Here is a 14,113-nt window from a genome sequence, read left to right on the forward strand (position 1 = left end):
CTTCCTTTAGTCTGTGTCTAGACTGCAGCTGTGGGAGGCGTGGGGGCCCGTTCTTCTCTTCCCAGCACCGAGCTCAGAGCATCTGTCCTCTGACTTGAAGAAACCAAGCTTTTCCAGCACCCAGAGCGTGCTGGCATGGTCCTGGACTCTCCCCGCAGCTTTGGGTGCCACTGCAGTCTGACTGAGCCTCTGTTTACTCAAGCAAGGAGGAGCCTCTACTTCGCACCAAGGCCCTGGGAGGTGGAGGGGATACGGAGATGAGAGAGGGACAGAAGGAGCCTGGGCTCTCAAGGACACAGGCTCTCAAGGAGACAGGACAAGGACCACAGGTGTGATCAGGCCTGGCCTTCTCCTGTTCAGGGTGGCCAGAGCAGCCCAGAGCCAGGGGACCGTAAGGAGTGGCCTGGTGCCCAGCCCGCAGGGACAGCTCTGAGAACTGGCGGAAGACGGGCCTGCGGAGGTGTCTTTATTGGTCAGTTTGCAGCTTTGTGTTTCTCATTGGTGTTTGGCCCACTTTTCAGGCTTAGCTGCACCGGTTTCCTCCGGCAGTTATGTCTTATTTAGCACCATTCCCCCGACTCCTCATTCTGTGCACAGCGGCACCGACTCAGAGGCCTGCGGGGCCACACCCGGGGGTCCCAGAGCTGCTGGGAGACTGAGCGGCGCTGTGAGGACTAGGGGCGAAAGCAGGGAAGGACCCAGGTAGGCGCCAGCGCGCGGCGAGCACCTGGTCCCCGTGCTGCCCTCCCTGACTCTCACGAGAGACGGCTCTCTGCCCGCTGCTGGGGACCCACTTCGTCAGCACCGCTGCTCCTGCGATGCAGGAGGCTGCAGGGTGGGCATCAAGAGTGGGAAACCCCCTCTCCTCCCACCCTGGGGGCTTCCTGTGCTCCAGCAGGGCCGACACGGAAGCCTGGTATCTCTTTCTCATCTGGCCTCGCAGGGCGAGCCTCTCAGGAGCAGACGGGCAGCAGCTCTGAGAGGGGGGCATGTGGTGGGAAGCTCACCAGGTGGAGACCCTAGGCTCCGCAGGTGCAGAGAAGCGGGGAGCAGCCAGGGCACACTCGAGACGGGAGGAAGTGGTGTGGCTGGGAACTAACGTGACCTCAGGGGGGTGGGGGGAAGAAAATTACACAGAAAACAGACAAAACTAACTGGAACCTGCCAAATCGTAAAAATGTAAACTGGTGATTAGAAAGATTCACTTCAGTTTCCTTTTGATAATGAGACATTTTAAATCTATAAAATTGCTGACAAGTCCAAAAGATAAGATTTAGAGGGAACTCCCTGGGAGTCCAGTGTTTAGGACTCGGTGCTTTCACTGCTGGGGCCCAGGTTCAATCCCTCACAGGGGAACTACAAGCCTGCAAGCCACACAACAGGGCCCAACTTAAAAAAAAAAAAATTCAGAAAGAATAAAAAATTAAAAGTCAATCAATCAACAAACAAAGTAAACAAAGCAGGGGGGAAACAACCCCAGTCAAGAACGTAGGGAAACCCAAGGGAGTTGCCTGCTGGTCCAGCGGTGAGGAGTCCATGCTTCCATTACAGGGGGGCATGGGTTTGATCCCTGGTTGGGCAATTAACCTGCCTCTTGAGAAATCTGTATGCAGGTCAGGAAGCAACAGTTAGAACCGGACATGGAACAACAGACTGGTTTCAAATAGGAAAAGGAGTACATCAAAGCTGTATATTGTCACCCTGCTTATTTAACTTCTATGCAGAGTACATCAAGAGAAACGCTGGACTGGAAGAAACACAAGCTGGAATCAAGATTGCAGGGAGAAATATCAATAATCTCAGATATGCAGATGACACTACCCTTATGGCAGAAAGCAAAGGAACTAAAAAGCCTCTTGATGAAAGTAAAAGTGGAGAGTGAAAAAGTTGGCTTAAAGCTCAACATTCAGAAAACAAAGATCATGGCATCTGGTCCCATCACTTCATGGCAAATAGATGGGGGAACAGTGGAGACAGCATCAGACTTTATTTTTGGGGGCTCCAAAATCACTGCAGATGGTGATTGCAGCCATGAAATTAAAAGACGCTTACTCCTTGGAAGAAAAGTTACGACCAACCTAGACAGCATATTCAAAAGCAGAGACATTACTTTGCCGACTAAGGTCCATCTAGTCAAGGCTATGGTTTTTCCAGTAGTCATGTATGGATGTGAGAGTTGGACTGTGAAGAAGGCTGAGCACCAAAGAATTGATGCTTTTGAACTGTGGTGTTGGAGAAGACTCTTGAGAGTCCCTTGGACTGCAAGGAGATCCAACCAGTCCATTCTGAAGGAGATCAACCCTGGGATTTCTTTGGAAGGAATGATGCTAAGGCTGAAACTCCAGTACTTTGGCCACCTCATGCAAAGAGTTGACTCACTGGAAAAGACTCTGATGCTGGGAGGGATTGGGGGCAGGAGGAAAAGGGGACGACCGAGGATGAGATGGCTAGATGGCATCACCGACTCGATGGACGTGAGTCTGAGTGAACTCCAGGAGTTGGTGATGGACAGGGAGGCCTGGCGTGCTGCGATTCATGGGGTCGCAAAGAGTCGGACATGACTGAACGACTGAACTGCACTGAACTGGGCAATTGAGAGCCTGAGAGGCACAAGGCATGTCCCCTCCCCCCAAAAAAACCAAACTGACAAAGGTGTTTAAAGACACATGAGAACTTCCCACAAGCAGCCAGAGTCACCTATGACCAGCTCTGGGGTGGAGTGGGTAGCTGGCTACTTTCTGAGAGCTGAGAGAAAGCCGCCGTCAGACACAGCTCTCAGCCAGGGTGGGCAGGAGGTCGGACGCAGGGTCTGCCCCAGAGATGGGGAGTGCAGGGCACACTTCAGCCTGCGCTGGCCGAGTCAGGGCTCAGCAGCCCCTGCAGTGGAGGGCTAGGGGTGATGCTGGATCTGGGGTGGCTCTGAGGAGGGGCAAGGCGGAAGGAAGAACCCTGGCTCCCTTCCAGCCTGTCTAGAGTCGGGCTGACCAAACCTCTGGGGATAGGCTCTAAGACAGCGCTCTTCAGACAAAGGGTGCAGCTGGCATTAAATAGAAACCAGGACAGAAAATTTCCACACACAGAGCTCATATGATCAGGATCCAGGCTGTTTCATAAAACCTGGGTTTCAGCTACTGGCAACAAAGTTGGCTACTGTGTTGGTGGCAGGGCTGCAGGGAAGGGTAGAAGGCAAAGCCCCGAGAAGAGGCTCTGGGGGCCACGGGGATGCTGCCACTGTGCTGGGGGCCCCTCTGCCCACTGTGGGCCTCTGGAGAAAGGTTCCCCTGGGGACACGCAGGCACTGTTTCCAGGGAGCCTGCGGGGTAGCCGGATGGCCTGGATCTGTGTCTTTTATGCACAGGCCTTAGCCTGGCTAGGGTAGCATCTTGGGCAAAGGCACGGGGCACCTCGCTGTCTTCTAACCTTTGGTGTTGAGCATCTGCCATGTTTGAATGGAAGGTGGGATGGTATGGGGAACACACAAATGGAACTAGACCTAAAGAAAGCAGGCTGGGACCTCCCTGCTGGTGCAGCGGGTAAGAATCCACCTGCCAGTGCCGGGGACACGGGTTAGATCCTAAGTTCGGGCAGACTCCACATGCCGTGGAGCACCTAAGCCCCTGTACCACAACTACTGAGCCCAGGCTCCAGAGCCTGGAAGTCGCAGGTGCTGAAGCCTGCACACTTGGAGCCTACACCGCGCGACAAGAGAAGCCACCACAGAGCAGCCCCCGCTTGCTGCCAACAGAGAGGCCTGTGCATAACAACGAAGACCCAGCGTAGCCGGACAGACGGACAGGCTGGAAGCAGTGGCCCCAGAAGCCAGCTGGGCGCCCACCTACCAGCCTTGAAGCTCAGCTCGTCGTGCTCCTGCCCTTCATAGTCGTAAAGGGCCCGGACCCGCACTTCCGTCCCCGAGGGGGTGTCCTCGTCAAAGGGATTAGAGTCCCCGTTGGCATCCGTGGAGGAGAATGGGTTGTTAGACTCATCGTCTGACCAGTCCGTGGGGTAGCTCTGGGTCTTCTCGTAGCTGCTCACGCTGCAAGAAAGGGTTGACCCAGTGGTCCTGAGCGTGGGGCTGGCAGAGGCCTGAGGCCCTGCTCAGAGCCTCAGACCCCACCTGGGGAGACCGGGGAGCCCTTGGGCTGGGCTGGCACTCCTTCTGCAGAGCGCGGGCCCCTCAGCAGCACCCGTGTTCCTGTGCTCATAGGCTGGACCTTGACGAGGGTTAACACAGGGCAGAGAAAAAGCAACCACAGACTGTTAACTGGTGCCTCCCTCCCTGAGAAATCGAGAAGCCAGAGACCATCCACCAGCCGGGCTGCCTCCTGCAGGCCTCATGCATTGCCCTGAGTGCCGAGGGGGCGAGACCTTGGACAGAGAGAGAGGAGAGAGAGCGCGAGCGAGACGGAAGTCAGAGGGAAATGTTTGTTCACCAACTTTTTGGTCTTAATGTCTTCCTTCTCACTGACGGTGCTCCCCGTGTCGTCCTCATCCTCGAAGGGATTGTAGCTGGACAGTGACTGCGCTGACCGTTCGGGGTTGCCCGGGACACTAAGGTCACTATGGGGAGAGAGAGAGCTTTCAGGGGACCCCAACTCGGCAGCCCCCACGGTCTTGGGTGCTCCCAGCTGCAAGATCACAGGGCCAGGATTTAAGGGACAAGCCAGCTCCCTGTCAAATGGGAGGAGTATGTTGTTGGAGCAGAAAGAACGTTTCAGTGAAACATTTAGCAACACTTTGGCTCTTGAATGCGCTTAAAGCGTCTAAGAAAGAACAAGACTTGCATTTTCCCTCCGTGTGTCTAAACGCAGTCTGTCCTAAACAGGAGCCCTGCATGTGTGCAGGCTGTTGCTGGAGCACAGGTGCGTCTGGGCTCAGGGCTTCTCTCTGCAGTCCTCCACCTGGCCCTCTGCGGAGGGCCAGCAGGCCGACAGCCTGTGGGGCTCAGCCTGGGGCTCTCCAGACCCCACAGCCCCTAGCGCCCTCTCCTTCTGATGACAAAAGGATCCAACAGCCTCCTTCCTGGGTTTTCTGGGTCTGCAACTTCCAAAATCAGAACCAAAGCCTGTTGAATAATCCTTTCTAGGAAGAAAGGAAGGACCCCTTCTGTGCTCCAGAGACAGAGAAAACCCCGTCTGCTAACTGCCTACTGTGTGCCAGGCCCAGAGGGGACCAAAGAGAACTCTGACTGCAGCCTAGCCTGAGCGAAGACAGCCCGGTGATGAAATGCAGTGACTACAGGTACTGAGCATAGAACAAGATGGTAACGAGATAAGACAGGCCCGGAAAGCCTGGGGACCCCGCTGTGGACACTGAGCAGGCAGGCCTGGCCACTAGGCCGCAGGCCAGGGCTGCCCGGGCCAGCACCACTTCTTGTCTCCTAGTCAGTCAGCATGGAGCTGGCATGCGAAGTGCTGGGTGGGTGGCTTAGCCAGGGTGGGGAGGGGAGGAGAGGACACGCCTCAGATGCCACCAGAGGGACCCCCCCAGTGGCCAGCCACTGCCACACAGGTTTCAGGCCTGGCCAGGGGCAGTGGGCCTATGCCTGCCTGCTGCCTGCATCTGGGCCACATGTCTGAGACCCCCAGACCCTAATCCCTCCTTGGCACCTCTCTCCAGCTGACCTTCTGACAGGGGGTTGGTGCTGGGCAGCTGAATGTGTGCAGCAGCCCTGGCTGGTATGGACCACCCTACCCCCGCCCCTAGGTGCTGCCTGACCCCTGGCACGCGCTCATATCCTGCAGTCACTTAGCCAAGCCCACCTGCCCAGGCACTGGCACAGCAGCTGAGTGACGAGCAGCCACATCAACCCAGGGAGCGCGGGTGGGGGCTTCAGTGCACAGGAACACAGAAGGCCCCTGGAACCGTGCCGACCCTCCCCAGGAGGCCTGCAGCCTGAGGTGTGTTAAAACTCAGCAGGGCGTGGAGGCCTTGGGGCCCCGGGGGTGGCCTCGGCTCTGAGGAGGACAGTAATGCTCATCTGCTAGGAACTCTGACCCTCCTTGAGTTGAGGACCCCAGTGCCACCTGTTCGATCCAAACTCAGAATAACCAACGCTCTCAGCAGGGGTAATTTGAAGAAGGGGGCACTGGACAATGAGTGCCCCACCCTCGAATCAGGCACCTGCCTACGGCACAGGAAAGTAAGTACAAACCTGGCCAAGGTCCCTGACTCCACATGAAGGACGCCCCCAGTCACCTCCACCTGCCCGTGTGCACTGCTGGGTACGTGCAGTGGACAGCACCCTGCATCAGTTCTTTCCATCACAAGGGGCCCAAAGTGCACTGTGGCAAAGGCTCCTTCTCCGGATCTTTCTGCAGCTCTGGCACTGAGTGAAATGAAGATTCTCCCAAGAGAGGCCCTTGGCTGCTGCCCAGCAGAGCATCTGGAAAGATGCCCCGGGGTTCCCTGCAGGGCCCCTTTGGGGAGTCTCCCTGGGTAGGGGCGTTCCAGCCCTGGCAGAGGACTCGGGGCCTTGCCAGGGACGGAGGTGCCCAGTGCCCACCTGCTGGGCTTGTTCTGCGAAGCCTGGTCACCAGTCTGGTTGATGCCCATGAGGGTCACACCATCAGCATTCTTCTTCTTCTCTTTCCGGCTGAGAGTTCGATTCAGGTCCACAGACCACTCCTGAGCAACAGGCACCGGGGGAGACGAGTCAGGAAGTTCATTTGTCTGAGGCCACACGAGCCTAACGCCACAGCCACGAGCTGCTGGCTGGCCCCACGTAGTGTGGCGGCTCGCTGCACTGTGTCTGCTCTCCCTGCCTCCCAGCGACCCCAGGCCCGTGATGCCCACCACTGGCCCTCCTCGCTACACAAGGTGGGCACTCCTTGGGGGCCCAGCCTCCAGGGGCAGACAGCTGGTGAGAACACTGGGGCCAACACTCAGGGGTCCTGCATTCCAGTCCCAGGTGTCCTCCCCATCCAATCCCACCCCAGCCCTGTGGCACTCAGCCTCCAGACCCCCAGGCCTTGCCAAGTTTCCTCATGCTTCCAAAGCAGACAGAGTCCCTCTGAGGGGCTGGCATGCAGTGCTAAAGACCCTCCCATCCATCTCTTGACTGACGTTCCCAGTGAGGCAAAAGAGCTGGGTGCAGGACCTGAGCCAGCCTGTGACTCGGGAAGCGGGCCCTGGGTGCACACAGATACAGGTGCAGGGGCTCCCGCACCCTGGGGACCCTGAGGAGTGGCACTCGCCCAGGCAGGGCTGTCCTCTCCCACCTGAACAGTGTGTGGGGCAACAAAGCACACAGCTTATGTCTCTGAAGGCTCACTGTTCCCAGCATGTGAACAGGCTTTCATCAACTGTTCTGGAAACGGGGAGAACAGCACGTGTGTGTACACATGTGATGAATTCTCCCCCCCGGCCAACTTTACCCATTATCAAATCACTTTATCTGAATTAATATTTGGGATGACCGAGCCCACAGCTGTGCTCACATGTAGTTACAGAAGCCACCTTAGAAACATCAAGTCTAACTGCCAATTTGTCACTTGAGGAAACCGAGGCCCAGAAAGAAAAGTGACTTGCCCACATACAGTTGGTGGCAGACTTAGGCCCCCAATCCCAAACTGAGGTCACCTATTTTCTTAACTGAAATAAGCTGACTGAGAACTCGATTGGAATTCAGAGTCCCCATAGCGACCTTCTGAATATAAATCTGTCCTGACAGGGTCGCTTCCAAGGGCCAGTGTGATCAATAGCTGGCCGACCGTGAAGGGAAGGGCCTGCTGTTAACGTGGACAACCACAGCCCGGGCCACACTGCGGCCTTGGTTCTTTAACCAGCACATGCTGTCAGACCAGGCCGTGGATGCCACACACAGACCCACAGGGGCTGACCACACCGCAGGAGGTTTGGAATTCAATAAGTTAACCATAAAATAGGAACTTACTTCATCCTTGTGGCATGGAAAATAAAAACAAATCATTCCATTAGAGAAAGTCCAGTAGAGCCCTGTGAGAGCTGCAGGCGTGTGCCACATGCAGGCATGCGTTCCCAGCTCAAGGGGCCCACAGAGAAGAGCCACCACGGGCCCTGGTCAGGATACCCATGACAGCAAGACTGCCCGTCAAGTGTTCCTTTCCAGACCATTCTATTCCTGGGTAGGGACCTGCAGTCCTAAGGGAATCAAGGCTTGGAGGGGTGCATATCACAACGGGTCTCTAGAACCCAGGGGTGCACACCAGTACCTTCACCAGGGGGAGGAGAAGTGGGGCTGTGCATTTTCCTCCAGAACCACTTCCACTCTGCTCTTGGCCCCTGTTGGGGGCAGGGGGAGGGCTCAGTTGTAGGGACCCACATCATCACGTGGAAAAGCTTTCTTGAGAAGCTCCAGAAAAAAGGCACTGGTATGAGGGCTGAAAAGATGCCAAGCTACGATGGGGCTAGACGAAGTTCTGTGTGGGGGGCCCTGGGACAAGACCCAGTATGGACCAGGCCACTGAAGCCCCAGCCACAGAGAAGATGGGTACCACCGTCATCCCCATATTACACATGGGGCAACTGAGGCACAACCAGGGCAAAGGACCTGCTCAGCATCCCACAGTGAGGAGGTGGTGAGGCAGGTCTGAGCGCAGCCTGGGCTCTGGCCGTGATGAGTCAGAGGAAGCCAGGTGGCTGGAGCCCAGCGCAGAAGGGTTGCCTCAGCCCCTCCTGGGGAAGGCAGCTGCGGTGGCCCTGTGGAGCTTCCCCAGCCCCTGATTTACCATGATGTAGGGAGAGCCCTGTCCCCCAGAGGGAAGGGTCCTAGGACTGTGTCCACTGCCTTCTCTGTGACCTTCAGGGGCCCATGTACTGGGAACCCAATTGGCAGACTGGAAGAGTCCTGAGGGCTCTAGAACCTTGAATTTGTGTATAAAAACACTGGATAGCTTGGACCCATGAAAATGAGAAAAGAAAGCTAATCCCGCACCAAAGCTGACTGAGTTTATGTAAGGAAATAAGAAAAGGACCCTCTGTGTAAGAACACACTCTGAGACCGTGCCTGCTCCCACCCTGGGCCAGCGGCTTCTGAGCTGGTGTCCCCGGCACTCCAGGCCTGGAGCACTGTGGCCACTCCTTCCCTGGCCATCCTGCAGGGCTGAGCAGGGGCCACCAGGGCCTCTCCACAAAGGGAATGCCGAGGGTCAACAGGGGACCGTCACAGTTCTCACAAAGAACATAACTGCACCTTTGCCAGAGATTCAGAAGGCCCCTCACCAGTGCCCAAAGCCCCTTGGAACACTAAACATCTGCTTGGTCTCTAAGGTGGCCGTGTGCAAACGCTGCCATGTCAACAGGGCACAGGCCAACTCTGAGCTGGAAGGAGAAAGTGCAGTACTCGGCGCTGTGGGCCCAGGTCCCACCCAGGCCAGCGGGTCCTCCTACCTCAAACTGGGGCCAGTTCATGGACATGCCTGGCCCGTGATTGGCTCTGAACCACCTCAGGTCCTCCACTGCGTCAGCGGCTTTGATGCTCTGCTCCAGGTCACGGTAAACGTTTTTGTAGCTAAATCAGAGAGAAAAGCATGACTCTTTTGGAAGGCCACCAGTCAGCCTTGGCCAGGGCCTGCCCAGAGTCGGCATCAAGGCCTGCAGCCATATCACGGTCGGTGTCACAGTGCAGATCAGACGCCTGCCCTGGTGCGCTGGACAGTCATCTGGCCGTGATGCACACAGAAGGGGAAAAATGACAGCCGTGGCGTAGAAGCCACAGCTTCAGGTTCTGACAAATCAAACCAGGAGGCAATAACCTGGCTTTGTTCTACGTCAGATAATATAAAAGGTGCTGGCATCTAGGCCACAAGGGCCCCAGTCTGCGGTGGTTCCATTTCACCAGGTCCACAACTGAGTGTCAGGAAAGTCGCTCCTCACCCCTTCAAAAAAGCTGGTAGGTTTACATCCAGCAAGTGAAGATTGGCCAGTGCTGTGGGGGCTGCACATGCCGTCGGTCAGCTGGGGGAACTCCTGCTTCTGCTCCACAGCCCGGAGCAGCTCGCCTCCCTAGGAAGCTGCCCGTGAGGGACAGGACCACCACGCTGGGTCTCGGAGCTCTCGCTTCTGGTCTGTGTGGCCGGGAGTCATTCCCCCTCTTGGGGTCTGTGCCCACTCTGTCCAGTGTGCACAACCCACCTGTTATGGGGTGAGCCATGTCCTCCAAAAAAGATACTGCTGGTGTCACCCCAGGGGTCTCAGGATGAGAGCTTGTTGGGAAATGGGGTCTTTACAGAGGTAATCTGTAAATTTAAAAACCCATCTTTTTATAAAAAGGGGGAAACTGGGACACAGGGACAGAGAGGGGACGATGTGAAGACCCAGAAGATGGCTGTGTGCCTGGAGGGATGCGTCTGCAAGTCAGGGAAGGACCCTCCCCTAGACCAGAGCCGCCAGAGGGAGCGAGGCCCGCTGACACCTTGGTTTCAGAACTGCGAGAGAATAAATTTCTGCTGTTGTAGGCTGCCCAGGTATCAGCATTTTACGATGGCGGCCCTAGGACACTATTAGACCATCTGCTCCTCAGGGTGGCTTGGAGGACTAAGTGAGGCAAGGCAGTTACTCCGCACAGAGGAGCCAGGTAGCCCCACCCCGCCTCTGCCTGCAGGGCAGCCTTGGGCAAGTGACCAAACCAGGCCTAGCCTCCACTTCCTCATCACTGAGATGGGGAATAATGTCACCGACTGCACAGACACTCGTAACGACTCATTAATTGTTGGCACAGCAGCTGAACAACTGAATGCTTTTCTTTTCTTATTTTTCAATATTAGGAGACAAAAAGAAGGTAATTCCCTGCTGACAACAAGCTCTGACTTGTAGGTCATTTCTAAACGGCTCGGCTGTGTGGATGGCACGTTGAGGCCCAGGGTTAGCACAGACCTCTGCCCCGATGAAGGTGTCATGGGACCAAAGATGAGGAAAGCGGGGAAGAAATATCATGGCCTTATGTCTCCATTCAGCAGTGAGGCTCGCGGACTGTGCTGCCCAAGGCCCCGAGGCCCTGGAAGTCCAGCAGCAGCCTGGCAGGCAGCTGCTCTGGATGGGAAGGAGCTTGTGAAGGTCCTCACACTAAGGCCACCCCCGGCCTGGGTGCACCAGCTGGGGACTACTGGACTTGCCCCCGGGTTGATTTCAAATGTGTCACTGTAGCCAGTCCAAGCTGCGGCCCTCCCTCCCTGCCCAGACGCAGAGCTCTGCACCCGGAGCTGGCAGAGCGTGGCAGGAGGCCATCAGACTTGGGCCAGCAAGCAGCCGTCCTGGATGGCAGGACCCCACAGGGTCGCAGGCGGGCTCTGAGACCACCCCCACCCCTCCCCACAGTCTGGAGAGCAGCAACCCCGAGCTCCCCGGCAAAGGACACTCACCTGGCCATGTTCGACAGATCCAGGTGCTTCTGCACCTCCAGCAGGACTTCCCGGAAGAAGCGCAGGCGCTTCTCCTCGAACTGCTGGCACTGCTCGAACACCTGCTCCATGCTCTCCATGTACTGTGGCGTGCTCTGGCCCAGCTCCTTCAGGGACTTCTCGTACTTCTCTTTGCTCTACAACAGGGGCCAGGCATGCGAATGAAGACTCATTTCCACTCAGCCCGCTCCCCTCTGCCCGAGAGCGAGCGAGCCTGGCTCTGCACCACCCTGCCCACCTCTGGGGTATCATCTCCCTCCACCAGGTCCAAATCCATCACAGCTAGACTACTCCTCGGGTGACAACATGAAGCCTGCCACTGTGGGTGACCCTGCACCCAAGAAGCACCCCAGTCTGTCTGCTCTGCACCTTAGTTTCTGCCTAGAGGACTCAGACCCCACATGGCTCCTGAAGGACATCCCCCTCTCCCCCAGGCTGGACTGTGAACAGTCCTCCCCAACCCCCACACAGCCAGGCCTCCCAGGCTCATCCTGAGGCCCTCTCTACCTCCAAAGGCACCCTTGGCAAAAGTGTCTCAGTCCCCTATCCCCCCTAGATTCCAAAACCTGAAGAGCACAAGCTCCAGAGTCTGACAGAACTCCAAGTTCAAGTTCCAGCCCCTCCACTTCTGAAACACAACCATACTCCTGGCATCTGCCGGGTCTCTCAGCTGGAATAAGACCCAGAAGGCAGCCACTGGGGAAGAGGCAGTCCCTCAGAGCCAGTGACCATGCCCCTCTCGCATGGGGAAGGACTGTGCCCCGGGTCTTGCCCACAGCAGCAGGGGCTCCCCAGTTGCCTTTAAGGCAGGACCACAGGGCTCTGAGCTCCACGGAGACCTGTGCTGTGCATTTTCTGGGAGCCTCACTTTCCTTTTCAGCAAACAGAATACTTCTACTTCACAGTATCCTGATACTTAAGGTGACAGACAATGGGCACTGAGCTGCACCAAGACATTCAGACAGTCCTGGTTCCCTTTCCTCCAGCCCACGACACCACCTTCCTCCCTGATGACACCCCCCGACACACAGTTATTCCTTCCCAACTGTCCTCAAGAGCGGATTTTACCAGAAACAAACTACGAACATAGGTGTAGCCTTTTCTCGAGGGTGTTTAGGGACAGTGTGACAAGTCTAAAGTTAGCATGTTTCCCTTGCAGGGATGTGCATGGGGTCAGAAACCCACACAGTCTTCCCTGCCCGCCCCCCCCAGCATATGACTTTTGACAGTGAAGGGGACCATCAGCGTGATGAAGCTTCCTACGGTGGAGGGAGGGATGGTGGGGCTGGGGTCACCCATTTATCAGTCGTTCTCACTCTCAAGACCCTGAAAGGGGCTTTGACCATGGATCGGGGGGTAGCCTTTGCTCTCTGCTCTTCTGTTGCTGACGACAATACGGGGCCTTCTGAGCAGGGAGTGGCCCTCCTTGAGCTTTTGCAGGCCTCAGGCCCGGCCCTGCTGCTTCTGGAGCAGGGTCTCTGCCCCCACTTGGGGGCAGCAGTGAGGAGCTTCGTAGAGGGCACAGCTTTCTCATGGTCACACCGCTGGGTGGCCGCTCTGAGCTTCCTCCATTTCCTCCACCACAAAAGAGACGTGCAGCTGCCTAATTCCCCTATTTCCCTCAGCAGCTCTTCTGAGGCTCAGGACCCCTGCTTCCCCTCTGGGCATCATGCCCTAGTCCTGAAGCTCAGTGCTCAGCTCATCTCTAACTTCACCTCTCTCTCCAAAACCAGGCTGGGACTTCCTTCTGTGGACACTGCAGCAGGGCAGGCCCTCAATGGTGACAGCCTCCAGCCACCACCAGCCCTTGGAAGAGGGCACAGGATGGGAGTGGGGCCAGGGGCCAAGCTGGGAGCTAAGGGCTCCGGAACCCTTGCTCACATCTGCCCTCCCTTCCCAGGCTCTTAAAGCTTTTTCCAGCAGCTCTCTGTCAGCAATGTCCCAAGCCCTTACTTGGCCTGACTGTCAAGCCCACCGGTCCTCACAGCCCTCTATACCAGCTCGCCCATCAGCTCCCTGCTGTTGACATTCACGAACTGGTCCTTCCCGCCTCCTGCCTGCGGCCACCCCGGCCACCCCGCACCCTGCCCGCCACGCACAGGAGTCACACCTCTGCCTGCCCAGTGCTCAGTGCCGCCCTGTCCTGAGGCGGCACTCAGGGCTGTGGTGAGGTGACGGGTGATCTCACTGATGCAGCCATCTGTCCATGGATCTGACTGAGCAGTGAGTGACAAAGGCTCGTCACATGCCGGACACGTGGACAGGTGAGGCACGTGCTCTCAACATGCAAAAAACCCCGCACGATTTACCTTAAGAACATCCTGTTTGCACTTCTCTACTCTGTCTTGCAGTTTCTTAAGCTGCTCAGGGTTGAGGGATGGGTCGGCTCTGCTGTTGTTCTCGCGGGATATCGCCAGCTTCTCCTCCTTGCATGCTGCATGGTAGGCCTTCTTCGCTGCTTCAACCTACAGGGAGAAGGAGTTCCCAAACACCACATTTAAAGGTCAAAATCCTCGCTCAAGGTTACACAGACTGTGGGCAGTGCCTGTACTCTTAAGAGGACAGGGAAGATCAGGTGCAAAGCTGTGTGTCCAGCATAATCACAGCACGTTAAAACAGAGGAGTTCTTTCAGCAAATACTGACGGGGTGCCTGCTTTGTTGTTAGACACCGTCTAGGCAGAAGGAGTACAGTGCTCGACAAAGAACCTAGCTTTCACGCAGCTCACCGTCTAGC

General features: G+C 56.6%; 1 protein-coding gene across 4 annotated transcripts in view; it reads right to left on the reverse strand.

Annotated features, from left to right (window-relative positions):
• Positions 1–14,113, reverse strand: part of PACSIN2 (protein kinase C and casein kinase substrate in neurons 2) — a 109,776-nt gene that overhangs the window by 2,120 nt on the left and 93,543 nt on the right. For 3 of the 4 annotated variants that reach the window (XM_068969881.1, XM_068969882.1, XM_068969884.1), the window contains 6 exons: positions 13,688–13,843; positions 11,340–11,515; positions 9,370–9,490; positions 6,506–6,627; positions 4,438–4,560; positions 3,840–4,036 (listed from right to left, as the gene is read on the reverse strand). In XM_068969881.1, coding sequence (XP_068825982.1) covers positions 3,840–4,036; positions 4,438–4,560; positions 6,506–6,627; positions 9,370–9,490; positions 11,340–11,515; positions 13,688–13,843 — 895 coding nt within the window. Of the gene's footprint in view, positions 1–3,839; positions 4,037–4,437; positions 4,561–6,505; positions 6,628–7,894; positions 7,901–9,369; positions 9,491–11,339; positions 11,516–13,687; positions 13,844–14,113 lie in introns of all 4 variants that reach the window. The other variant, XM_068969883.1, reaches the window with a different exon arrangement.

This window comes from Capricornis sumatraensis, chromosome 4, assembly GCF_032405125.1.
Source record: "Capricornis sumatraensis isolate serow.1 chromosome 4, serow.2, whole genome shotgun sequence".
NCBI classification, from domain to species: domain Eukaryota; kingdom Metazoa; phylum Chordata; class Mammalia; order Artiodactyla; family Bovidae; genus Capricornis; species Capricornis sumatraensis.